This window comes from Pipistrellus hanaki (assembly GCF_964339955.1).
Source record: "Pipistrellus hanaki genome assembly, chromosome: 1".
Taxonomy (NCBI): domain Eukaryota; kingdom Metazoa; phylum Chordata; class Mammalia; order Chiroptera; family Vespertilionidae; genus Pipistrellus; species Pipistrellus hanaki.
This window is the reverse complement of record NC_140503.1, coordinates 162,660,926-162,688,686: the sequence shown is the minus strand read 5'-3', so window position 1 is coordinate 162,688,686 and position 27,761 is coordinate 162,660,926. Positions and strand designations below refer to the sequence as shown.

Here is a 27,761-nt window from a genome sequence, read left to right as displayed (position 1 = left end):
TGCTGAGTACTTGTTACAATTTGACTTATGGCATTATTTATTTGACATGAGTGGCTATTCAGTTAACACTTGGCCTTTTGACACTAACCAAATTTTAAGTAGTGCAAATGCCAGCATGTACTCATGTGTGAAAAATATTCACCAAAGAAATATTAGCAGCAACAGCACAGAAATTGCTTCTTCATTTTTAGAAGACTTGTTGAAGCTATTCTTGAGAGTAATTTTAAAGACTAGACATAATAAAGGTAATGAGAAGACACTCAAAACAAATTATTCCTCTACCAACGGGAAAGATTTAATTGTACCCTACAAGTATATTATCTCTTTTCTCAGAGAAGTGTCGGGAGGCATAATTGGTGCCTAGTTTAATGGGTTAGCTCATAAACAGGGAAGGGAGAAACTTTATTTTTAAGAAAGATGATTAAAGACAATGGGCAAACATACTGCATTGTTTTTAAATACAAATTGAAAATGAATAGTTCTCCAAGAAAATGATAAAAGTTTTACTTTGGAGAAGAATGGAAAAATCTGATGGCAAATTTTAGAAAGTTTTTTTTTTTAAATATTGAGAATAATAAACTGGGTAGAGAAGCTATATACTTTGGGGACTTGTGGAAGATTTTAGACTACTACTGCTATTTGAAGGCAGAGAGAGATCTATTTTTCAGGACTCCCTCCCCCAACTTTATATCTTAAAAAACACACACACACTATGAAAGTAGAATAAAATAAGGTGGGGTGTGTATGTGGTTTTTTTGTGGTTTCTTTTGCCCCTCTGGGCTTACCATAAGGCACTGTGTAAATCTGATACATCTTACTAGTGCACTCTACCCTACACATTGTTCTCTGACTATACAGATATGTGGCAAAAAAAAAAAAAAAAAAAAAAAAAAAAAAAATTCTGCCTCTTAAAAAGAGAGCAAATTAATCCATACAATGAAAAAATTGAAAACTCTTCATTACTATGCTAAGGTGAGAAAATGCTCTGGCATCAATTAGCATGTGTGTTCAATCACAATTTGACGCTACATTTAAATGAGCCTCAGGTAAATTAAAAAACAAACAAACAAACAAACAAACAAAAACCCTGAAATCTATTAACAATTCTATCACTCTGTTCCCCAATTATCCCAAAGAAAAAAAGAAAAACATGAAGATGCTTTTTTAATCAAATAACTAGGGGAAATATATTGAAAGGAAAACTTTAATTGGCAGAACATTTGTTTGTTCCATATGAATGATGTGTTCCATGTGTCATGTTATAATGCGATAGAAAGTTGTGGTAATAGCTTGTATGAAAATGGTACATTGGAATCTAAGACAAGTAATAAACATTACACTGAAGGTAATCCAAAGGTAATCTAAAGAACAACAAAATACTCTAAACATTTTAATGTCTATAAAATCCACAAATGTTCCTCCCTCCCTCCCTCCCTCCTTCCCTCCCTCCCTCCCCTCCTTCTCTCCCTTCCTCCCTCCCTCTTTACAATGTTGAATACATGGCATTTTTTCAAGAAAGTTCATGAATAGATAGAGCAGAGTTGGCAGCTGCATCATCAATGTTAGAAAAATGAATAGTGTTTTTATCCAGCAGCATTTCCCCTTTATTTTCACACAGTGTTGATATGCCCTAATTATTCAGTAAGAATATCCAGAGAGGAATGTAATATTGAGAGGTTTTTTCATTTCTGAAAGTGAACACATCAGTGTGTTCAAAGGTTTTCAATAATGAAATTCTCATATTTATTTTTTGTACTAGCAATAGGTGATGTATTATATCTGTAAATCATAAGCAAAATTAAAACATCTTGAGGACTAGAGAATTTAGCAAGGCATGGATTTGAAACAAAAATCTGAAAGGCTTGATCTTCCACATATATAACCAGTTAAGAAAGGCTATCTCATGGAAGTTCTCTATGGTTCTTTTTTTTTTTTTTTTTTTTAAATATATTTTATTGATTTTTTACAGAGAGGAAGGGAGAGAGATAGAGAGCTAGAAACGTCGCTGAGAGAGAAACATCGACCAGCTGCCTCCTGCACACCCCCCACCGGGGATGTGCCCGCAACCAAGGTACATGCCCCTGACCGGAATCGAACCTGGGACCTTTCAGTCCGCAGACTGACGGTCTACCACTGAGCCAAACCGGCTTCGGCTATGGTTCTAAAGGAGAGATTTCGAAATTCACAGAACTGAAAAGGTCCATGTGAGATTACTACATAAGGTCAAAATATTGTTTTTGGGAAATCAATGTACTTTACCCAAAAAGTAAAACACAACATGAGGCTTCAAAATTTGGAAAGATGGTCAAAGGAAAATGACATTTAAAATAAATGTATAAAATTAATAAAACTGAAATGCAGTATTGCTTAATGGTTAATTTAGCTGACCCATTCTCTTGAATATCCACAATAACTATATTTTATTTTAATTACAAATCAAATGTGAAAATTAGAATAATTCATTTACAGAATCTAAGCTGATTTTAAAATTAAAATAAAGATTGCAGTAGATAAAAAACTAAGTTGCTATAACTTGAGGATGTGATTTTATATCTTGTTTTAAGCTTATGATATAAATTTCCAGCATTAGAGAAATCATTTTGAGAGTGATTATTGTGACTGCATCTAGTAAAACACAATTAAAGTGCCAAAAAAGAAAAACTGAGAGTATGTAAAGGAACCCTTGTAGCTTACTGAGAGAAGCTTCAAGATTAGCACAGTTTTCTATAAATTTCTATATTTTTTTCTGAGCAAAGAAGTAACTATGTACCTGTGTTTCTTAATGTCATTGATTCCATTCTTCAGATTTCCAAGCCTTTCTGTTGGATTTTGCCTAAAATAATAATTGTTAAAAGATGGTTAATAAAAGTTATGATTGAGTAAATTTTAAAATTTAACATTTCTTTATTATTTCATTAACGCATTCAACAATATTCATAGACGAGGCATCTGGGTAGAGGGGGGAAAGAGGCACATACTCTAGGGGAGCTACTGTCAAGTTAGAGTTAGGAATATATCTACATCTATACCTATAATAATAACATAAACATATATCTATCCTTATATCTTTATGTACATATCTATATTTCTATCTATATAGATCTACTAGTGCTTTAAATGCACTATAAATGAATATGTAAAAGAACAGGAGGGGGCTATTTTACCAACTCTGCTGAGAAAATCAGATAAAGCTTTAGAGAATCATTTACACCTCAGCTGGAAGCATGCAGAAATTTCTGTTGGCAACCCACAGCTAGATTTCATGTTCTGTATTTATTAAATTTTCATGCTTTTTAAGTTCAACTGTGCAGGGGTGGAGGGGGGAAACAGCAACAAAGTAAAATTCAAACAAAATTATATAACTCTTCTGTTCCCCAATAGATTATTTTTAATGGTAGATAGAAATTTGGGAGTAACTGAAAATAAGGCCAGGGCCGCAGTCCAAGTTGGTGGTGCAGGAAGAACTTCTGCACTAAACTCAACTCTTCCCATGAACTCACCGAATCTACAACTATCTACATATGGAACAATTCTCCCTGAAAAAGACCTAAAAGCTAGCTGAACAGTTCCTCACCCCGGCCTCACCTAGCCAGAGGTTCTTCCCCTCCTTCCACACAACCTCTGGGAAGATGCTTGTCCTGGGGCCTCCTCAGGGCCCCGGCCCAGGACACCCTGCAGCTCGGGTACTCAGGGACTTGGGCTTTCAGGTCTGCCTTCCTCACCTGGCATGGTGAGCATCAGCTGCCATGGGAGCCATGCCTCAGAAGTCACCCCTTTGGACCATACTACTTGCGAGTGTGTGTGGGGTGGGGGAGCAGCATCAGAGGCAGTGATTTAATGTCTATAGTGGGCCCACTGGACAATCCTCCCCCCGCCCCCCGGAGGCGCCATGCTAGTCTTGTCTAGACTGCTGGCAGAGGGCTTCCAGTCTGTGACTGGAGACTGCAGGTGGAGGACCCCGGTATCCACAGGACTCTGTCAGCATCAGGAATTGGAAAGATCCATTTTCCTGGGCCCCCCACTCCCCTCCCCCCTTCTCGCCGCAGGGATGCTGAGCTCGGGGGCTCCACAGGACCCTTGCCTCCCGCTGCAAGGCAGGCCAGGATGTGGTTTCTGGGCATGCAGACTCTGCTCTAACCCCAGAGGCCCCTTTCCTCCTGCCTCGCGGCCATGGCTTTGACATAGAGCTCGCGCTGCCACTGGTGTGCAAGCTCAGAGTCCAGCTCCCAGTCCTCTGGCCAGACCCCACCTCTCCCTCCTCCGCCAAGAAGCATATGTTGGGTTCCCATTGCCGGGGCAATGCTGCCAGCATCTGGTATGAGCACTGCCATTTTTGTCATGGAGTGATGGCTAATTTACATATTACTCTTTAATTATATAGGATAGCATTAGAAGTACTAGAGTGATTAGAAAAGAAAAACAAAAGACCTCCACACTGGTAAGGGAGAAGTCAAACAGTTATTATTCACAGATGACATTATTTTATGTGTAGAAAACCCTAATAACTCCACCAAACTATATTGCAAAGCTACATTAATCAAAACAGTGTGATAGTGGCATAAAAACAGACACATAGATCAACGGAACAGAATAGAGAGCCAAGAAATAGGCACATGTACATATGAACAATTAATTTATGACAAAGGAGGCAAGAATATACTATGGTGAAAAGATAGTCTCTTTAATAATGATGTTGGGAAAACTCGACAGCCACATGCAAAAGAATACTATCTTTCACCACACACAAACACACAGAGAGATATCTCTAAATGGATTAAAGATTTGAATATAAAAGCTGTAATCCTAAAACTCCTTTAAAAAACACAGTAGGCAGTAATCTCTTGGTAATGATTTTTTGGATCTGACTCTGAAAGCAAAGGCAACAAAACCAAAAATAAATAAATGGAACTACATAAAAATAAAAAGTGTTTACATAGCAAAGGAAACCATCAACAAAATGAAAATACAACCTACAGAATGAAAGAAATTATTTAAAAATCAGGAGTTAATATCCAAAATGTATAAAGTAATCATACAACTTGATAGCAAAAGAAAAAGCAACTAAAAATGGGCAGAAAATCTAAATAGATGTTTTTCAAATAAAGACCTACAGATGGCCAACTGGTACCTAAAAAAGGTGTTCAACATAATTACCCATCAGAGATATGCAAATCAAAACCACAGTGAAATTTCATTTATACCTGATAGAATGCCTATTATCAAAAAGTCTACAAATAACGTGTTGGCAAGGAAATAGAGATAAGAGAACCCTTGCACATTGCTGTTAGAAATATAAATTGGTATAACCACTATGGAGAACAGTATGGTGGTTCCTCAAAAATTAAAAATAGAATAATAATATGATCCAACAATTCTACTTCTAGGTATTTATCCAAAGAAAATAAAAACACTCATTCAAAATCACAGATGCCTCCTATGTTCACTATACAGTAATATTATTTACTAATGTCCCGGTGCATAGATTTGTGCACATTGAAAGGAAATTAATTAGAAGAAAGATTCATGCAAAAATTACATTATTGCAAAATATTACATGTCAAAATAGTATATATAATATAGTATTATAAAAGTAAAACACGTGCAATTGGCACCAGTGAGAACTTTATATGCATCACACATGCACAATTCAACATTTATTTTTAAATTGCTAATGCACACCATATGTACCCATCGGTCGGATGGATCTATGGACGGTCACATAGCCTTTCATTCATATAGATAATAACCAAGTTATAAAATCAACCTAAGAGTCCATCAGTGGATGAGTAGACAAAGAAAATGTGATGTTCATCAATGGATAGCGGATAGAGAAGATATATATAATGGAATACTACTTAGGCAGAAAAAAAAAGAAAAAAAAGAAATCTTGCCATTTACAACATGGATGAACCTTGAAGGTATTATGCTAAGTGAAATAAGTACTGTAGGACATAACTAATATGTGGAATCTAAAAATAAAACAAATAAACCAACAAAACAAAATTCATAGATTTAGAGAACAAAATAGAAGTTGCCAGTGGAGAGTGGGGTAGAGGTGGACAAAATGGGTGAATGAGATCAAGTCCAAATTTCCAGTTATAAAATAAATAAGTTATGATGATATAATTTACACCATGGTGATTATGGTTAATAATATTGTAGCCAATATTTAAAAGTTGTCAAGAGAGTAAATCTTAAAAGTTCTCATTCCAAGAGAGAAAATTTTTTTTTTATAACTGTATGGTGACAGATGATAACTAAACTTACTATGATAATCATTCTGCAATGTTTATGAATATCAAGTCATTACATTGTACATGAAAAACCAATATAATATTATATGCCCATTATATCTCAATAAAAATAATAATAAAATAAGGCTAGAAGAGTGCTTTGTAAAAAAAAATAAAAATTAAAAGAGCGCATATAGTAACCCTTAAAAATTACCATTGGTTTTTCTCTCAAAATAACAATATTATAAATTAGCTAGAAGCCCGATACACAAAATTCACGCACGGGTGTTGGGGGGGAGGGGGCTGTCCCTCAGCCTAGTATGCACCTTCTCCAATCTGGAATCCCTCAAGTGATGCCCGACTCCCCTTTTAGGCCCAATCCCAGGATTGGGCCTAAACAGGCAGTCAGACATCCCTCTCACAATCCAGGACTGCTGGCTCTCAACTGCTAATCTGCCTGCCTGCCTGATTTTCCCTAACCACTTCTGCCTACCAGCCTGATCACCCCTAACCATCCCCCTGCCAGCCTGATTAATGCCTAACTGGTCCCCTGCCAACCTGGTCACCCCCAAGTGCCCTCCCCTGCAGGCCTGGTTGTCCCCAACTGCTTTCCCATGCAGGCATGGGTCTCCCCAAATTATCTTTCCCTACAGGCCCGGTCACCCCCAACTGCTTTCCTCTGCCAGCCCGGTCACCCTTAACTGTCCTCTCCTGCAGACCTCTTCACCACCATCTGCCCTCCCTTACAGGCCTGGCCCCTCCCAACTGCCCTCTGCTGCTGGCCTGATCGCATACAACTGCCTTCCCCTGCTGCCCATCTTGTGGTGGCCATCTTGTGTCCAGATGGGGCAGCCATCTTTGACCACGTGGGGCAGCCATCTTGTGTATTGGAGTGTTAGTCAATTTGCATATTACCTTTTTATTATATAGGATTACTCTTTTATTATCTAAGGTTAGTGGTTCCATTTTGCTCTAACAGATAAGAATGACTCCTGAAGTAACCTGAAAATTTTAAATCTCTGTGATTCTTTAACATAAGGTAAATTTAAACTTCCAGTATAGACTGCAACACTGAATTTTCCTTAATTATGATTTAACTACAAAGAAATGTACAGAAAGTAAACATATACCTAACTTAAAATGTGCAGAGACAAAAATAAGAAATCTTCACACTTTCCCAGGAATAAGAGGTTTCTACTAGTGTCATTCTCACCTGCAAAGCCTCCTAATCAAATCCTCAGGTTTTCTAGTTATTTTTCTGGAAAAATCCATTTTTTCAATTCCTTTGAGGATCAAATTGTAGGTCATCATTTGGTCAGTCCCAGAAAATGGTGGGCTAGAGAAAAGACAAAATAGGACACTAGGACCAGGTTCTGAGATACATGTACAACCAAGACTTTCTTCAATCCCACCCTTCACTATTCCCTCCCTCCCTTAACCCTCTATCCTTTCCTCCCTCCTTCCATTTTCTCCCTCCCTCCCTCCCTCCCTCCCTCCCCCCCTCCCTCCCTCCTTCCTTCCCTCTCTCCCTCCCTTCTTCTCTCCCTCCCTCCTTTCCTTCTTCCTACTTTCTCTTGCAATAGTTGCTCTATGACAAGTCTGGAGAAATGGTAGAAAATAATTTCATCAATTTCACATCACTTAACAAATTACACATACAAGTAATTGCTCACCTGTTGATAGTCACTAAAAAGAAAAAGTGGGGGACGACAGAGAAGTGTCTCATAAGTTGACAGTGTGACAGTGGAGCAGAAGTATGAATGAAGAGAAGGAGTGAATGAACTACACCTTTAGCAGTGGTCAGAAAATTCCAAGACAGCAATACAAAGGCCATGAGTCAGGATGGGTATGGGTTGTTCTTGGAGCCATGAGGAGGGCAGTGTTGCCAGTGGAGAGAATAAGCAGGAGAAAGGAATTTAGGAGACTGTCACAATGTTATATAGGTCTACTGGGCTATGATAAGGACCTGGGATATGTTGTGAGTCAAATGATCTAATTTACAGCAGCCATGGTAAGCTTGCTTTCTCTTTCTTTCTTTCTTTCTTTCTTTCTTTCTTTCTTTCTTTCTTTCTTTCTTTCTTTCTTTCTTTCTTTCTTTCTTTCTTTCTTTCATGTGTGGAGTATAAACTGTGATGGTGATAGTGGTGGAGGAAGGCAGGCCTGGCCGCCTGGACTAGGATGGTAGTGGTGAAGGTGATGAGATGTGGCTGGATTCTGGATTTATTTAGACAGCAAAGCAAACAGGATTGGCTGATAGGTGAATATGGTGTAAGATAGAAAGAAAGGATTTGGGAATGATGGCCAAGTGTTTTGACCTATGGAATGAAGCTATATTGACTCAGAAAAGAATGATTGGGATAGTGTGTAGGGGTGCAGAGCACATTAGGAGGAATGAAGAGTTATGTTTCGACATAAAATAGAGATGCTAAGCAGGCAGCTAAATTTCTGAGTCTGACATTCATGGAAGAGGTTAGAGCTGGAGGTATGATTCTGAGAAGTTACCATTCAGTATTTAGAATTGTGGAGCTTGGTGATCACCCAGATGGAAGAGAGATCAAAACGAGAGGTGGCCCAATACTTAGAAGTCAGGATGATGAAGGGGACCCAGTAACGAAACTGAGATGGAGCCACAAGTATGGGAAAGAAATGGGAGAGAGAGAGGTCCTGTGAGGAGAGTATTTCAAAGGAAGAGTTGCTAAGATGAGAAAGAAAGAACTGGGAATTGAATTTGAATACCATTTTAATGCATACACTTTTCTTTAATAAACACTTCATAATCTATTCTACTGTGCCCTTTAATATTTGAAAAAGAAAGATGATGTTCATGAACTGCTTGCTGTTTCTCAGTCATGCTTGAGAACTCTTTGATGTTGAGAGTCTCCACTCTGTGTAATAAACTTGTAATAAGGTCAGTGTGCTAATTTTTAACAATCTGTTTCACTCATAAAGAAAAGTAGGTGCCAAAACCGGTTTGGCTCAGTGGATAGAGCGTCGGCCTGCGGACTGAAAGGTCCCAGGTTCAATTCCAGTCAAGGGCATGTACCTTGGTTGCAGGCACATCCCCAGAAGGGGATGTGCAAGAGGCAGCTGATTGATGATTCTCTCTCATTGATGTTTCTAACTCTCTGTCCCTCTCTCTTCCTCTCTTGTAAAAAAAAATCAATAAAATATATTATTTTTAAAAAGAAAGGAAAAGAAAAGGAGGTAGGAAGCAAAAACATGGCTATAATATTTTCAACTCGTTTATATATTTACAACTATAATATATTGGATTTTTTTCATTTACCTCCTGACTCTAGAATTCAGGGCATATAAAATTAATTTTTCTTGTGCTCTACCCTGAAAACATTTACCAACTTTTTTTTATGACAGCTCAAGGCACTTTAGCAACTCCAAATTACTGGGATTTCCTCCCCTCTTCTTTATTCCCTCATTTTATTTTCCTTCACCTTTAACAATTTATCCCAGTTTGTGAAGATTGAAATGTTTATTCTTCAGTGACGTAAGGGAAATATCATGTGTCTCTTAGAAATGCAGCTAACAAATTTTTCATGGATGAGAAAACAAATTCATGAAATAGAATTACTTGTTTTTCAAGACCTTAAGCAACTTTCTCTCTGAATGACTATCTGAATATTCTTCCCTTCTTTCCTTCAAAATTTTAAGCAATTAATATTTGAAATTTATTACAGATAATATAATCTTTCATATCCGTTTGCTCAATGCATGTTGACAAGGATATAGAATATAGTCATAGGTAACTGGACATTAAAATTTGTAATGTAAAAAGTTCAAGAAAATTCTGTAAAACTCTTTTTGTAAAATATGTGTTGAGACGAACTCCCATCATTCTGGTATTTTCTTATGACATTCCACATGCAAATCCTCCCTGAAATTAAGGCTGAGAATATTTGCTTATAAATGTTTATAAGGATGATCAAATCAGTAAATGAACAGTGGAGGTACAGAATTAGAAAGATAACTGATCCAAATCTGGTAGGTATGTCCATGCAGGATACTGCATGACATGTATGTAATGAAAAATGCATCACATTTAGTCAGAAGATCTGGGATGAAATCCCCAATCTTAGGCAGATAGCTCACTGCCCTGGTGTTCTAATCTATAATATCTAAATCATAAAATAATCAAAATTTAAATTGTAAAATGGTGATAAAGAGTCCTGCTTTACCTTCCATGCAAGTTTTCACACAGGTAAGTGCTCTGTAAACTAAATTATTTTACAAATATGAGTTGATATTACATATAGCCTATATATGTATGTGGGTGCGCATGTGTACATATAAATATGTGTGTGTGCATGTTGAATATTTGGAATCTTGGATTCATTAATATACCCCCTTAATCTCTTTGGGAATGACAATTCAATTTTAACTGCTAAGACCCCTGCTCTGTCATGTCTTTGTTAATTAGCACCTCTAGAAAGCAGATGACAAGGGGAATGAAATTTAATTCCAGCAATGTAGCTTTCTCTTAGCATTTCTGGTTAATAATTTATTGGTAAGATAGAAGAACATGGCTAAATTTGGTTTAATTGATCAATGAATTCAATTGAAACATGATTACTATTTTATCAATTACAAAAATATACAACATGAAACAATAATATAGCCTACAACTTCAATTCCTTTTCTTAATCTTATGCTGAATTATCAAAACCTTCACACATTTAATATGTTATCTATACTAACAGGGCTTGCCGTTCTAGATAAACCATAGCATTCTGTGTTCCTTTTTTTTTTTTTTTTACCTTCCTGCATCTTGTCTCTATATTATAAACTAGCAAGCATACCATGTGTGAAATAATGTAGAGACGAAAAGGCATCACATTCCAAAATGTTAAGCTCTTAAATCATTAGTTATTTTGGCACTTCTTTGCAGAAGAGGCAGACACAACTTGAAAGGACTTACTTGCCAGTCAGGAGCTCATACACTAGGATTCCCAGGGACCAGAAATCCACACTGAAGTCGTGGCCTTTGTTGAGAATGACTTCAGGGGCTACATACTCTGGGGTCCCACAGAATGTCCATGTTTTCTGTCCAGATCCTATTTTCTTAGCAAATCCAAAGTCAACCTAGAAAAGAATGTCAAGGAAATTTTCAGAGACCATAAAACTCACATTCCTTTTAAGACTCCCCTTAACTTCCCCAATCTTCTACACTCTCATCCTTCCCTATACACACACACACATTCTCTCTCTCTCTCTCTCTCTCTCTCTCTCTCTCTCTCTCTCTCTCTCTCTCTCTCTCTCTCTCTCTCCTCTTTCTCTCTCATTCTTCCCTACACACACACACACACACACACACACACACACACACACACACACAGACCCTGCTGTTTATTCTTTTATAGGGCCAAGTGTAAATCTAATTACACTGGACTGCATTTCATACACACACATCTGCACTCGTAGTCCCTAGAGGAAAGCTTTAGCAAGGAGAGATCAGAACAACATGTGTACAGCTCAGAGCAAGCAGGACTCAAGTCATTTTCAAACCAATGGTGGCATTCATTGGAAAGAGGAAAGAAGGGGGAAGCCATTGACTTGAAAGTCCATCAGAGAGGAAAAAATAATAGCAGAATCGAGAGTTTGGGAAAGGATTAATGTTGATAAAAAGGGGGATTTAAAATTCTTTTTTCCCCACAAAAATTCTTGACAGTCTTTAAAAACCATTATGCACAATATCTGTACCCTCTCAATTTTGACAATCGAAAGAAAAAGCCAGAATCATCCCATCTGGCCTTTGGCTGGATTCTGTACCCTTTCAGTGGTGCTGGTGAGTAGCACCTGCATTAACTTATTTATTCTGAATATAATATTAATTTAGCCAGCACCCACTATAGGACAGGCTCTTGAATAGGCATACAGATACAGAGTTGCCTAGGAGAAGCTCAGTGTGTTGGGAATACTTACCCATATGTGATTAATATTATACCGTGTAATACATGCTATAGTAGAAGATTATACAAACACAAGAGAGCTCAAAGATCATATATCTGGAGCATGAGGCAGAAGGTTGGGGAAGATGCCAGGAGGTGGCACCGGAGCTTGGCCCTGACTGATGATTAGAAACTTTCCCAGGCTAATGAATGGCTGCTGCCCTCCTCTGCCTTTTCAGAATAGGCCCCTCCACTTCTCTGAGACTCTATTCAATGGATTTTGTGCACAGAACAGAGACAGGAAAGGAAGCTGGGGCGACAGAAGCCCCACTCACTGAATCAGGGCAGTGTCCACGACTGACACCCTGCCCTGCAAAGCAAACAGTCGGTTTCCTCCCACAGGGGTTATTTAGCACATACTTTTCATCTCCAATACGTACAGATATTATTTTAATAAAACTGCCCTCCACCTCCCTCAAGTAAACAGTCACCCAAATTATACCTGTGCTTCAAGATGCACATTTTAATAGCTTCATTACCCACACTATCTCAATAGTATGGCAGTAACCTTGGCTAAGAACCTATATAAATAAGGTCAGCATATCAAAATAGGTCCTCCCTTAGAAAAGTCTGAGTCAGTGAACTATAAAATTCAGCCCTCGTTTATTCATCCAAATAGCAACATTTAAAATCTTACCTTACATAAATCTTAGAAATTTACCTTTTTACTAACACTTTTTAGTATTTGTCACACAATAGCAAGGATTTTCTTATTAGAAAAAGGGAATTTAAACAACCTAATTAGAAGTGGGCTTTTGCTGTTTTCTTCAGCTACATAGAGTGATTCACAGGATTGTAAGAGATGGCTGGGGATATTATGAAATTAAAATTTGTAACCAGCTGAGATTAGCATATCTACTTATTCCTCAGAGGAAGAGCCATTATGAAAATCCTAGGTAATTTTATAAAGACTCAACCTTAAGAGCCAAGAATGTAATGCTTATAATTGCATTTTTAATGTATGCCTATGTGGAAATATTACATTATTTTTTTGTAACAGCTTTTCAACTCATTTCCTCATTGCTATTTTTTCCCCTTTTATGGAGATTGGAAGTTTATTAGATATTTAGGAGAATTTTTCTAGCTCTAAAAGTTGTATATTTTAATTTGAACAGCTGGTTTTGCTTTTGTAATATCTGCATGTTGGCCCAAAGTGATGGCAATAATTCCATTAAGATTTAAAGGCTTGCCCTAGCTGGTTTGGCTTAATGGATAGAACCTTGGCTTGTGGACTGAAGGGTCCTGAGTTCGATTCCGGTCAAGGTCATATACCTTGGTTGTGGGCACATCCCCAGTAGGGGGTGTGCAAGAGGCAGCTGATTGATGATTCTCTCTCATTGATGTTTCTAATTCTCTATCCCTCTCTCTTCCTCTCTAAAAAAAAAAAAAAAAAAAAAAAAAAATCAATAAAGTATATTTAAAAAAAATAAAAAATAAAAAGACTTGCCTGGCCGTCATGGCTCAGTGGTTGAACATCAACCTAAGAATCAGAAGGTCATGATTCGATTCCTGGTCAAGGGCACATGCCTGAGTTGCAGGCTCTATCCCCAGTGTGAGATGTGCAGGAGGCAGCCGATCAATGATTCTCTCTCATCTTTGATGTTTCTCTCTCTCCCAGCTCCTCTCCCTTCCCCTCTGAAATCAATAAAAATATATTTTAAAGAAGATTCAAAGAGTTATGAAAAGTTACCTCTTTTTTTTATATCCTTTGAGCTTATCAACTTTAATATATTTAGTCAGAGGAAACTGACATGCAGACCTATTTATATTGGATTTGCCTAATATGCCCAGATCTTCTGATGTCCAGTTCTGTATAGTTTCTTTTTTGTTGTTGTTTTGTTTTGTTTTTATTTTTTTATTGTTTGAAGCATTGCAAATAGTAGTATATATGTCTCCTTCCCCCCTTGACGTCCTCCCAGCCTCCCCAACCCCCCACATATGCCTTCACCTGCCTCCGCCCTCCCCATGTCTTATATCCATTGGTTGTTTATATGCACTCATACAAGTCCTTCGGTTGATCGTAAAAATTCACACTACCTCTGCTTGTACAACCAAAGATACCACCACAAAGCTTCAGTCTTTTTATTTAAACCTCCCCCTTCTGGGCAACAGAAATGTAAGATCTCTACTTTATTCATTCAACAAACATTTATTGAATACCACTATGTAGCAAGCGTCAGTATATACACAAGGCCCCAGTCCACCTTGAGCATACATTGAAGAGAAAGAGAACAAACATAAAAATGTAACACCATACATAATAACATCAGATAGTAGTGACATATGCTATGAAGAAACCTATAGCAGTGTTAGCTACAGAAAGCAATCTGGATTGTACTTTAAATAGGGTGATCAGGAAATACTTCTCTGAGGAGGTAGCTTTGAGTAGACTGGAGCAGGAATATGAGAGAACTAGGAAAGAGCTCAGTGAAAATCTGAGCAAGAGTGATTCTGCCAGAGGAAGAGCTAGCGCACAGCCCCTAGCCTTTGGGAACACCCATGGCAAGTTTGAGGACAGATAAGACAAGTGTGGCTGGGCCATACGTAGTAAACTGGTAAGCCACAGGAAGAGCTTTAGGTTATTTTCCCTAGGAGGCCATTACAGTATTAAGAGAAGGGGTGTGAAAGGCAGGGCTAATGTTTTAAAGGAATCATTCCAGAAGACAAGAAAAACCATACCCCTTTGAAAAATTCTACTAGCAAAACTGAGCTCTCAGGAAGAATGTCCGGAGAAGCTGCACACAGGTGTTTTTCTTGTCTCTATTAAATCCCCATTATTAAAGGTAGTTTATAGTATGCTGGAAAAACATGAAGTCGCCAAAGATTTTAAGAAACTAGGTATTAAGATGTTTCTAAATCTACAATGATGACTGCATCCTTCCGAAATAGAAAAATTAGCATGTGGCTTCCTGGAGCTGGTGTCCAGTATTAGCTTCTTCCCAGAAGTTTCTCTCTGGGTCAGTAAATTTGTCAGATATTGGTTCTCCTGGTCACTTTAAAAAAAATGGAATCAAAATGACCAGTCTAATAAAGCCCGATGATTCATGGAGACATAGCATTCCAAAAAAATATATTTGATTGATGGAGACATAACATTCCAAAATATATATATTTATGTGGCATTTTGAGGGCACTTACTTTGCCCAAGTCTAGACAAGGGTATAATGGAATCTGTTCATCCCGCCCGCCAACAGGTAACAGTGGATGGCTTCCCCTGGATGGAAGTGAGAGCGAGGGAGGCTAAGAGATGGGATAGGTGAATCCTTCAGGAATCGGTGTGGGGGCATGGTGACTCATCTGAAATACTTGGAGTGTTTAGTAGAATGTGGGCAAGATGAAGAGAAACTTGGCATGCACATGAACAAACTGGGGGGGCGGGGAGAGAGAGGAATCGGAGGCTCATCTGATATACCACCACATCTTTGAGCAATATTTATAGAACCAATTTCTTTCTCCCATGAGGTTCTTTAACACTGTTTATATCCCACAATCACACCCTTAGGGCAGCATCCTCTGGTTGCGTGACCAGCTTCTTCCTTGAGAAGAGGCATTATATCTTACTCGTTTTGTACCCCCTACAGAGCCTGTAACACAGCAGATGTTCAACACATGTTTGGTGAAGAAAATATGAATAAAAAGATTGCTATTAACATCAGTTTAAATAATATATTTATACTCTTAAAAAACAGTGTTACAATTTTGTGAGCTAGGAACTATTATCCTCTTATTAAAGAGAAAATTAAAATTTAGGAAGGTCATGGGTATCTGTGGTGACACCAGAACAGGTTTCAAAGGGAACATTCCCATAATAAGTGAATTGATGATGAGATAGAAGATATTTAAGGGAAAAGAACCAACATATGTTAAACACTTTGGTTGGAAAAGCTTGATTTAATAAGCTTTTATCATTGAACTAGAGGCCCGGTGCACAAAATTCATGCACAGGTAGGGTCCCTAGGCCTGGCTGGCGATCAGGGATGATCTGTGGGACAAACAGCAGGGTGATTGGGGGCCCCACTGAGTGATGGTTAATTTGCATGTGTCTCTTTTATTAGTGTAGATGTGAACTCATGTTCTCTAGAAATTTATCTCTAAAAGTTCTTTGTGTCCTGAGCTGACAGTATATTCTTCTAGGAAGAATATACATTGATTCTTGGAAACTTGGGCATGCTACCAACATGGATCAAGTTTCACTTATTCTTGCTTGGGTTTTTCTATCCTTGAAGACTAGGCACCCAACAGCCATGTGGCCAAGATTTCTTAGAAAAGATTCTTCTATTCCTCTACCAAAGGCCCAATAACAAGAAAAGTATGTTTTCTTGCATTGATTGTGTCTTTATACATCAGATTTTTTTTTCTTGTTTTTTATTCCCCTGAGGGTGTAATTTGTATGATTCTCGACTCTGTGCAAAGTTCTGTTTCAACTCCTCACACTGCTCAGGCACAAAGCTTGGTCTCCTGTTCCCAGAGGGTGAAGCTAATAAAATCAAACCTCCAGGCCACCTAGGATTGGTGGGGGCCCACAAGATAGCAGCTTCAATGTTTGAGCTCTATCTTATGCCACTGTTCAAGCTTGGCTCCCAGCCTCAGGAGAACCCCGGTGCTGTCTCATGAACAGCCATGCATGTAGTACTGCTTTTCATATTTCACCCAGTAATTTTAGACATTTTGTAGTGAGAGGATTTCAGGATATCTAGTGTGATATATAGCTGGAAATCTAGTTTGATATATATGTTGGAAATGTCCAACATATACTTTTTAATCTCTAAAGGCTTTAGTTATTAATCTACATTTAGCTGGTTGGCAAATGAGTTAGCAGAATGGATAACAATGGCCACCATGAGAGATATTTATTGATCTTTATGACTGCAAATACTGCAATGCTATCTAATATTTTTAAAATAGCTATGGCCCCCTAGCTGGCTTGGCTCAGTGGATAGAGCGTCAACCTGCGAACTGAAGGGTCCCAGGTTTGATTCTGACCAAGGGCACATGCCTGGGTTGCAGGCTTTAATGCCAGTAGGGGGTGTGCAGGAGGCAGCTGATCAATGATTCTCTCTCATCATTGATTTTTTCTCTCTCTCTCTTTCCTTCTCCTTTCCTCTCTAAAATCAATAAAGAAGTATATAAAAAAAAAATATCCCCCCCAAAAAAATAAAAAGAGCTATGGAAAAAAAATGAATTGAACAGATATCTGCATCCCTCATGGTAGTTTTACTTCTAGAATATCCCAAAGGATTACCCTAAAGAGCTGTGAGAGACATAGCCAATGAAGGCATTGTGAGGAAGAGGAATGATTGAGAACCTCACCAATTCTCAAAGCTGTCTTTCATGGATAAGATAAACCTTGAATGGATCAAAATGTTTTTTGGAAGGCAGCCAGATTTCACATGAAAGAACTTTTGTTTTACTCCTTTACTAGAGAGAGAAATTGCTTAGCAATTACAGATAACAAATGTAATCCCTAAGACTAAATTATACACTGCAATATGTAGATGAGAAAACCTATGCCATCAAGTGTTAAATATATTAATTGCAAAATGTTTGGCACACAGTAGCTTTATACATAGTCACTACTCATTAAATAATAGTGCCCATATGTAAGAGTTCTGATGTGAGAAACTTTTAATATTCTGTAAGTGCTAACTTCAGAAATGATTTCATGTCCTTGTGGAACTGACAAAATGGACTCAGGAAAACTCAGCCTGGGTCTCTCATCTTGACAAGGTCACCTCCTAAGGCACAAAGTGCCTTGACTTCTCTTAAATTATGAATGCCCAGTTTTAATATAGTTTCTTACTGCAAACAGTTTATGTGACTGTAGCATTTTCTTCTTTAATGTGACATGCAAAGGAATTTATGATAGGCATTAGAGGATTACAAAGATGGATAGCAAGAAAAGTCTCTGTCCCCAAGGAGCCATCATATAATGCCGTGATCCTCAACCCTGGGTGTACTTTAAAATCATTTAGAAAGATTAAAAAACAAAACAAACAAAAAACTACCCATATTCATACTTGTAGTATCTTTTCTCCCTATACAGTCAGTGGATATCCTAGGACAGGATCCTGTCTATTTTCTTTCCTTATCTTTTATAGCCACACCCTGTATATAGCAAGAATCTATTAAAAGTTAGATATAATTATTTTTTAAAAATACTAACAAAATCCAATTTTAAAGGCATTCTGTAATGTGAATCCCTAGGAGGAGTCAAGGGTGGGGGTAAGTGGGAGAGATCAAACAAAGTACTTGTATGCACACATATAAGCCTAACCAATGGACACAGACACCAGGGGAGAGCGGACATGAGTGGGGGTTTGGGGGTGGGGACAATGGGGGGATAAGGGCATATATGTAATACCTTAATCAACAAAGAAAAAATTAAAATATTTATATATATATAGATTGAAACATTAATTCCTAGGCCATAAAGAGTGTGCTTGTAACACTGCTCCCAAGGTTTCAAAGGTCCAATCCACCAAAGTGAAAACAACAGGTGTATTAACATTAAAGGGAAATTGCAATTATCGCACAACTCTGTGTTTGAAAATACTAGCATGATACTGTAAGTCAGATAATTTGTCTTACCAATTTCAGATAGCCCTCGGCATCCAGAATTAAGTTTTCTGGCTTCAGGTCTCTGTAGATAATACCTAGTCGATGCAGGTAATCAAATGCTTCAGTCACACAAGCCACACAGAACTTGGAGGTGGGTTCATCAAAGCTGCCTCTGCAATGAAATCATATTCCTTCTTAATGATCCCGAAATACATCTCTGTTGTCTGTTCTAGGCATCGATTACTGTTTTGGTAAATTGATGCAACATAAATGCTTTGTAGGACAGCAAAACTGAAAAGTACTTTACACTGCCTTAGCTGGTTTGGATCAGTGGATAGAGCATTGGCCTGTAGAATGAAGGGTCCCAGGTACCATTCTGGTCAAGGGCACATGCCTTGGTTGCAGTCTCCATCCCAGGCCATAATTGGGGAACTTGTGGGAGGCAACCAATCAATGTGGGAGGCAACTAACTGATGTCTCTATCTCTCTCTCTCCTTTCTACTCTCTTTGAGAATCAGTGGGAAAATGTCCTCAGGAGAGGATTAACAAAACAAAAGTACTTTCACACCCTAACCTGTTTGGCTCAATAGATTGAGCATCAGCTCTGTTGGACTGGAGTCCCAAGTTCAATTCAGGTCAAGGGCATGTATCTTGGTTGCAGGTACATCCCCAGTAGGGAGTGTGCAGGAGGAAGCTAATGGATGGTTCTCTATCATCAATGTTTCTAACTCTCTATCCCTCTCCCTCCCTCTGTGTAAAAAATCAATAAAATACGTTTTAAAAAGTACTTTCACTGCCAATGAATTAGACTGCTGATCATAAAGAAATGTAGGATGATACTATAATAAATGCAAATAAGGACTGCTTCACTAAAATCAAAAACATCCATATCCAAATAATTGTTTCTGGTAATTACATATGAACATATAAAATTAAAAATTTTCAAAAGGTGTTTTTTTTTGTTTGTTTGTTTTACATTTAAGGAGAAATGCAACACTGGAGAAAATGCAACTGTCAACTTGAACCAGACGTCTGTAATTGATTGCTTGACTAAAAAAAATGACTCAGTTGATCATGTTCATTTTCTGTTTGTAAAGCATGTAACCACAACTTCTTCCTATTTGGGGCACCTTGATGATATTTGAGCTGCCCACTGCCAGCACTGTGTGTGTATGTTTACATACTGAATTGTTAAAATGTGGTGGTGATTTGCTGCATGGTTAATAGAAGGATGTGTCTTTGGGGTGAAGGAGACTGTCTTTGACTCCTGCTGTTTCCACTCACTGTGTCCTTATGCAAGTTGTTTAGCTGTTCTGATCCTCAGGTCCCTATCCTATAAAATGGGTTTACTACTTACTTAACAGTGTTGTTTTGAAGATCAGGTGCAGTGCCTAATAGGAGGTAGAAATTCCCTTTTTTTAAAAAAATAGATTTAGATTTTCTAAATCAATTGCCTGTTAAAACAAGGGTGGAAGATGCAAATGCTTTTGCAGGCATTTTGCAAGCCTCCTCATACTACCAGATTCTCCACATTCAGATCCATCCAACAATATATTCCTAATACAACATGTTCTTCTACTCAGGTGCTCAAATGGTCTATTACCTAGGGGTGATGCTTAGCCTTATTGAACCCTATCCCATATGAACTGAATCCTAGTCTTTGGTGTTAGGGCCCAGCATTTTACTCTGAAAACGATCCCCATATGACTGTAATGTGTAGTCAGGGTTGAGAACCACTGGCCAGGTAATTCTCAAAATGCCTGGCATTAAACCCTCCCTCCTCAAACCTAACATAGTAAAAACCTACCACCCATCTCCTCTGCTGCTGCCCTTGTTTTTTACTCAAAGTCTGCTGTTCACCATCCAGAAAGAGATCCAATCCTATCCCAATGCCCCTGCTGTATCTTACATTAATCACCTTTCCTCTCTGCCTTTCCACATTTGGTGATCTTCAGAATTTGGTTCAAGTCCTTCTTTTACCATCATGTTTTTCTCTCTCTCCTCTTCTCTAAGCTTACTGTCTATCATACCGAACTTGCCTTCGATTAGAAACTGCCAACTTCTTTGTCATATTTAGTTTTCACACACAACAAAATATTTTTAAATTTTATATACTATGTTCCCCAATAAACACAGAACTCATTGGAGGCAAAGTTTACACTTTCTACTCTTTTGGTTAGGAAAGTCTGCATTGTCTAGAAAATCAGGCGAGGCTCAGAAAAAAAAAATGGTGGTTTTGACTATATGAAAACTATCCCTTTTATAAAGCTGCTCTTTGCAGATATCTGACTCTGTTTTTCTGAAAAAGCTTCACCACTGCCTTCCTTCCTTTATTTCCATTCTAGAGATTCGCAGTCAGAAGCCTCTGGGCTTGTATCTACTCTGTCTCATACTAAACATGTCACTAGGGATAGTTCACACTGTCCCCAAGCCTGGGACAATTTCATCTCTAACGTGGGAATGACAATAACAACTTTACAGGGTTCCTATGACACGATTATAATATTGACTGAGAAAATATCACTATTAGTACCTTATTTTAACAAGTGATACTATTTTCTTAGAATTATATAACTAATTTCTTCATGTCTCTTTAAATGATCATGAATGTAACATCCTTTAGAGCATTTTTTGAGTAGACAAGAGTTACTATTTATAAAATCTTTGTTCATTACCTGTCCCTTAATAAACTCCATAGCTCGCCACCTAAGCAGGCTTCCAAAAGCATGTATACATACTTATTGTCCTTGAAAGTACGATACAATCTGTGAAGACATAAAAACATGGTTATTAGAAATCTGGTTTTAAATCTTTCTCAAGTTGCTTAAGGGTAAAATCAGTAACAGTTTGAACAATGGTCCTCTTCTCCTTCCAAGTGTCCTACAGCTACCCTGGCTTTCTACTTGAGTACTCCGAAGTCTTTCCTGCTGCCTTGTTTTTGCTCATGTTGGCCCCTTTACGTAGACTGTCCTCTTCTTAATCTCAATACAGACAACTTCTTAATCTCAATTTCACTGTAAAGGTATTATCCATTCCTCAAGGTCAAGCTCAGAGGCCATCTTACTCATAAAGCAGCTCATTATCCCACCTACAAAATATGGCTTCTTCTTCCTCACCCGAAGACCTCTGCATATTCCTTCTTTAAGATCTGTATTGCATAAAACTCATTCATACTCATGTCTTACATCCTCTAGTTGGTCTTGGGAAATAGTCTCTGAGATAGAGGTTTGCAAGTTTAGTGGGAGTATACTTGGGAACAGTACCTTCAGGAAGGAAGAAATAAACAAAAGTTCTAGCTTCAAGATCTGCCATCGCAGACACAGGCTATACCTGGAAAAAGAGTATGATCATGGGCAAGAGGGTTCTCTTTGCCTAGAGCAATTGCCAGAGAGGAGCTGAGCCACAGTCCTCAGAATGTGAGGGAATGACAGCCTCAATCCTGATGTGAGACCCAAGCAGGTAACTGTATTTCCATATTAGTGAAAGTAGTTTCTGGGTCTTAATCAAAAGACCCCCTTTTCTCCCTAGCATCATGCCCAGGCTACAGCAGATAGTACAGCATAGACAGCAAAAACAATCTGGTACAGGGGTTCAGTGTGGGCTCTGCAACCAGCTGCCTAGGCTTGAATCCCTAATCAGCCATTTAATAGCTATGCAATCTCACTTTTCTTATTCTTCTTCAATAAGGACAATCATAACATGTATCTCATTGTTCTATTATGATGATCAAATGAATATGTATTTATTTGATTATATATTGATTAGATATTATTGATCACATATTAATTCAATATATATTTATGTCTATATATTGTATATAAAAATATAACTTTTTAAATGTTTCATTTCATATGTATATTAAATATATATTGCTTTGAAGAGTGCCTGACATGTTAATTTTCAATAAATGTCATTAATATTTATTCTTAATAACATTACTATCCTACTGCATGCCAAGAACTTCATAAAGAGCTGGAAATGAGTAAATAATAAAACCTACTCTATGCAATATAGCTGTTCATCATAGTTTATTAATCAATTATTGGTTAAGAAAAAAAGGGGGATGCATTTTGGGAAGATATTGGGTCGGCAACTAAGTAATTGCGGGTTTCACACATATATGGCTTCAGTTGAATTTTTAGGTTTGCAGACGTAGTACAAATGTAAAACACATTTTGTTATTTGATAGTTGGCTATTCAGCTGTTAATCAGTAAAAAAAGTTTTTTGATCTGTTTTGTAGTTTTCGTTTGGCGTTCGTTGAAAAATGGAAAATCAAAAGGAACATTTTAGTCATATTTTGCTTTTTTATTTCCGCAAAGGGAAAAACGCATCGCAAGCTCATAAAAAGTTATGTGCTGTTTATGGTGACGAAGCCTTAAAAGAACGGCAGTGTCAAAATTGGTTTGCCAAATTTCGTTCTGGTGATTTTTCACTCAAAGATGAAAAACGCTCTGGTTGTCCAGTTGAAGTTGATGACGCCCTAATCAAAGCAATAATCAATTCAGACTGTCACAGTACAACACGTGAGATTGCAGAGAAGCTTCATGTATCACATACATGCATTGAAAATCACTTAAAACAACTTGGCTATGTTCAAAAACTCGATACATGGGTTCCTCACAAACTGAAAGAATCACAGTTAACGCAACGCATTAGCAGCTGCGATTTGCTAAAGAAACGTAATGAAAATAATCCATTTTTAAAACGACTGATAACTGGCGATGAAAAATGGGTTGTTTACAACAATATCAAGCGGAAAAGATCGTGGAGCAGGCCAGGTGAACCAACTCAAACAACATCAAAAGCTGATATTCATCAAAAGAAGGTTTTGTTATCAGTTTGGTGGGATTACAAAGGAATTGTCTACTTTGAACTCTTACCACCCAACCGAACGATCAATTCTGATGTCTACATTGAACAACTAACGAAATTAAACAATGCAGTTGAAGAAAAGCGGCCCGAATTGACAAATCGAAAAGGTGTTGTATTCCATCATGACAATGCAAGGCCACACACATCTTTGGTCACTCGGCAAAAATTAATGGAGCTTGGTTGGGATGTTTTGCCACATCCACCATATAGTCCTGACCTTGCACCATCTGATTACTTTTTGTTTCGATCTTTACAAAACTCCTTGAATGGTAAAAATTTCAATAATGATGATGATGTCAAATCGTACCTGATTAAGTTTTTTGCTAATAAAAACCAGAAGTTTTTTGAACGTGGGATTATGATGCTGCCTGAAAGATGGCAAAAGGTCATTGATCAAAATGGGCAATACATTACAGAATAAAGTTATTTAGTTCCATGAAAAAATTGTCTTCGATTTTCTTTAAAAAATCCGCACTTACTTAGTTGCCGACCCAATAGTTAATATAAATATAATTGGATGACCCTATTACCGGCATTGCTTGGTGTCATTTTTCTTTTTTAATACTGAAATAAAAGGAGGGGATATGGATTGGCAGGAAGATTCTTGCAAGGCATTTGATCAAAAAGTATAAATTCTATTCTTGAAGGGGCACTTTATATCACCCAGAAATCACCAAAGCTACACTAAAGCCATACATGAAAAGACAAACTGGCTTATACCAATAACCCATGATTTCACAAGTAAAAATGGCCATGGCCTAGAATAACACATTTCTCTTTCAAGCTCTGGTGATAGCTACTGATAAAACAGTAACTATCAGGAGGTGGAACTTTCGGCATCTAGGCATCCTGAGAGCCACGGTCTGTTGCTCCTTGGCAGCCTAGACAAATGCCACTTCTAGCAGAAATTCAACAGCAGCACGCTCCCTGAGGGAAGCAAATTCTGAAGTAGGTCTGGCCTAAATAATCAATTCAAATCATTTCACTTAATTTCACACACACACACACACACACACACACACACACACACACACACCACACCACATTTTCCTGACACTTACTCAAGAATAAAAGAACCCGGGTGTTTGACTCCAGATCTCAAACTTGAAACATTTTATGTATTGTTGTTGAGACTGGGATGTAGAATTCAGAGTGGGGCCTTCGCTTTCTCCTCTGTCCACCCTCCTACACAGAAACACTCACGGAAAGGGCCTTCCACCCTCTGTTCTGGGAGCCGAATGCCAACTTACTTCACAACGAAGGGGGAACATAGCTCCTCCAGGATCTTCTTCTCAGAGTACACATGCTCCTGCTGCTTAGTATCCACTATGTGCTTCTTCCTTATGCACTTCATAGCAAAAGCAACATCCTCATTTTTCACTTTAACCTTCATAAGAAGAGAAAGATCGCTCAATACTTATTAGGAAAGATTGACAACATCTACATAAAACATGTTAAGTAAGGAGAGTTAAAATTCTCAGTCTATGAAAAAACAGCATGGCAGTTGTAGCCACTTAGCCCTCTGGGAACTGAGTTTATTCAGGGGTACACACTTCCCCTTCGTTGTAATTTCCACAAGAGTTCACATAGCTGGAACATGGCTCTAAAATGTTTGTATTGAAACAAGAAAAGAAAAACTGCAGTTAGATTTAATGTTTAGAAATCTATTCAATTTTGAATTTTTAATGTTTAGAAGTCTTTTCATGAAAATCTTTCATGAGAAGTGTTCTTTGATTTTTTTTCAAAACAAAACATATTGAATCAAGATCTAATTTGCACTGTCCAATTTAACAACCTCTGGTAACATGAGGTTAATTCATTAAAAATCAAAATTCAGTTCCTCGGTTGCACTAGCCCATTGTAAAAGCTCAGCAGCCACCGTAGCTAGTGGCTGCCCTACGGGGCAGCACAGATACAGAACATCTCCATCAGCACACTGAGCTCTAGTGCAGAGCACTGCTCTACATGGACAAATAGCATTTTCCCTCAAAAGGAAATATTAAAAAATTTAATAGGTATTTTTTTAGATGAGCTTAAAACTCCATAAACAGACTGACTCTATTTGACATGTAATAAAATTGTAAAGAAATAGTTGCTACCCATATTGTTCTGGCATTTGCCATTAGTACTGCCTATGATTTAAAATCAATAGTGGAAATATTGTTTCAATTATAATTATCTAACTATAGGAAAGACGGATCTCAGGGCTGTTAATGCAATCCCCTTGCCAAGGTCTTTGGCGAACATTATCACTGCAGATGGGAATGGCCCTCCTCACTCCATATGGCAGAGGAACGCTACAAATATTCTTTGGTCTATTAGGAGATTGTTTCTCTCTCCTCACCCATCAGAGGTGAAGTACTGACTGGGTGTGAAGTGTGCTATCCAGTCTCCTGGCAGCACTGCAGATCTGCTCGTGCCCAGGGCTATCCAGCAGACGGATGTGTCAGCATAGTTCCTGGAGGCTAATGTACAGAGAATGGTTAAAAAGCTGCTGGGCAGAGAAGGGCTTGGTAATTGCCAAGAGTTCACAGCCATATGCATCTAATACGGCCTCAGATCTCCATTCTACAGTTTCCTCAGAGCACGTGACATGACAGTACCACTCTGCTACTGCTTGGAAGCGTGGAGAGGTGGTGATGTGGAAGATGCAGCCAAAATCAGGTCATGGGTTCCCAGCCATCCTGATCAACACTACAGAAGGCTGCTCTTCAAGCACCCCCTTGCAATTCTTCTTTTCTTTTTTTTCTGATAAAAAAGTTTGAGCAAACAAAAAATAAAATAATAAAGGCCAAAGACAGACATGGTAGTGAAGTTGTTTAAGGGGCAGAACTATAACCATGAATTTGTTTCTCTGGCACTTACTCAGGAGACATTCGTCTTTTCTTTAGTGTATACACAGTACATGTATCATGAGTGTATACACACACACATTTTCCTGTTAGGAAATATACTTTTTAAGGTTTTATAACCTTTGGAAATGCTTACTTGGTACATTCTCCAATAACTACCATCATCAAAAAAAATTCACAAAAGGATGTGATGTAGGAAGCTTGAAATAGCGGCTCTTAAGTTACTTACTAGCATGGACCTGCTACTATACAACATACAGACTGAAAAGTGTACTTTCTCAATTCAAAGCAATAGGTAAGAGAGCAGTAACAATTTAATCATTCCTCCAAGATACACTGGAATATAAAACAGAACAAAAAGTCAAAGGCTTTTCTCTCAGATGCTTGAAACGTAAACCCCTTACAAGCTCAACTCTTCCGAACCCACCAACGCCCAGTGTTGCGATAATCTCAAGGTTCTGGAAGGGGGACGATGAGGAAAATCGGGCCACCTTCTCCTTCAGCTGAATCATTTCCAGAGAGAGCGTTTTGGACAGGTTCCGGTGAGACATGGATCGCCTGCACAAGAGAAGTGACATGTTACACACACCGCCTTGGGCCAGCAGGGGTCCTGCCACACTGAACTTGCACTACCACACAGTCTCATGTCTGAGTCATTCCTGCCTACAGGTGCCACAAAGGCTATTCCAACTTCTATAGGGATCAGATTCTATCACAGGGGGGTGAGGGGAGACAACAGAATATGCAAACAAAAACTAACACACATAAACACAATAAAAAATAGACAACTATCAAACTGGATCAATGAGAGGTAAAAATGAGTGAATTGTGTGGTATTTAAAATGTATGTCAATGAAGCTGTTAAAAAGAGAAGTGTCAGAGGAAATAAAACCCGAGAGCCATTTTCTTTGTTGCATACACACCAGAGAATGTCACACTGAGAATCACTACATGTTTTGCTATTTTTGTCAGATCTGAAAGCTTTCTATGACTGAACAAGAATAACTACTTTGTAAAACATAGAAAGTGTGTTTCCTACTTTATATCTATTTTGACTTGGAATACTCATTTTTTTTCTTTTATTTAAGGTTTACTGCTCTTGATTAAATATTCATAAATTATTGTTACTATAAAAGGTCTTTGGCATAAAAGTTGCAAATACATCTCTTGCCCCAAAACAAATAAACAAACAAAAAATATACAAAACCTTATGAGGCCCTGACTGAATGCTCTGATTTAACTCAAATGTCAGTTTTCTACAACTGTTGACCCTCTGCTTCAATTT

The 27,761-nt window shown here is 38.0% G+C and overlaps 1 protein-coding gene across 2 annotated transcripts in view; it reads right to left on the bottom strand.

Moving 5' to 3' along the window:
- Positions 1-27,761, bottom strand: part of PRKG2 (protein kinase cGMP-dependent 2) — an 86,713-nt gene that overhangs the window by 5,718 nt on the left and 53,234 nt on the right. The window contains exons 11-17 of one of the 2 annotated variants that reach the window (XM_084882756.1): positions 26,881-27,034; positions 24,875-25,011; positions 21,427-21,516; positions 18,782-18,923; positions 11,164-11,327; positions 7,447-7,569; positions 2,771-2,833 (exon numbers count right to left, since the gene is read on the bottom strand). In XM_084882756.1, coding sequence (XP_084738882.1) covers positions 2,771-2,833; positions 7,447-7,569; positions 11,164-11,327; positions 18,782-18,923; positions 21,427-21,516; positions 24,875-25,011; positions 26,881-27,034 — 873 coding nt within the window. Of the gene's footprint in view, positions 1-2,770; positions 2,834-7,446; positions 7,570-11,163; positions 11,328-18,781; positions 18,924-21,426; positions 21,517-24,874; positions 25,012-26,880; positions 27,035-27,761 lie in introns of those variants that run through there. The other variant, XM_084882757.1, reaches the window with a different exon arrangement.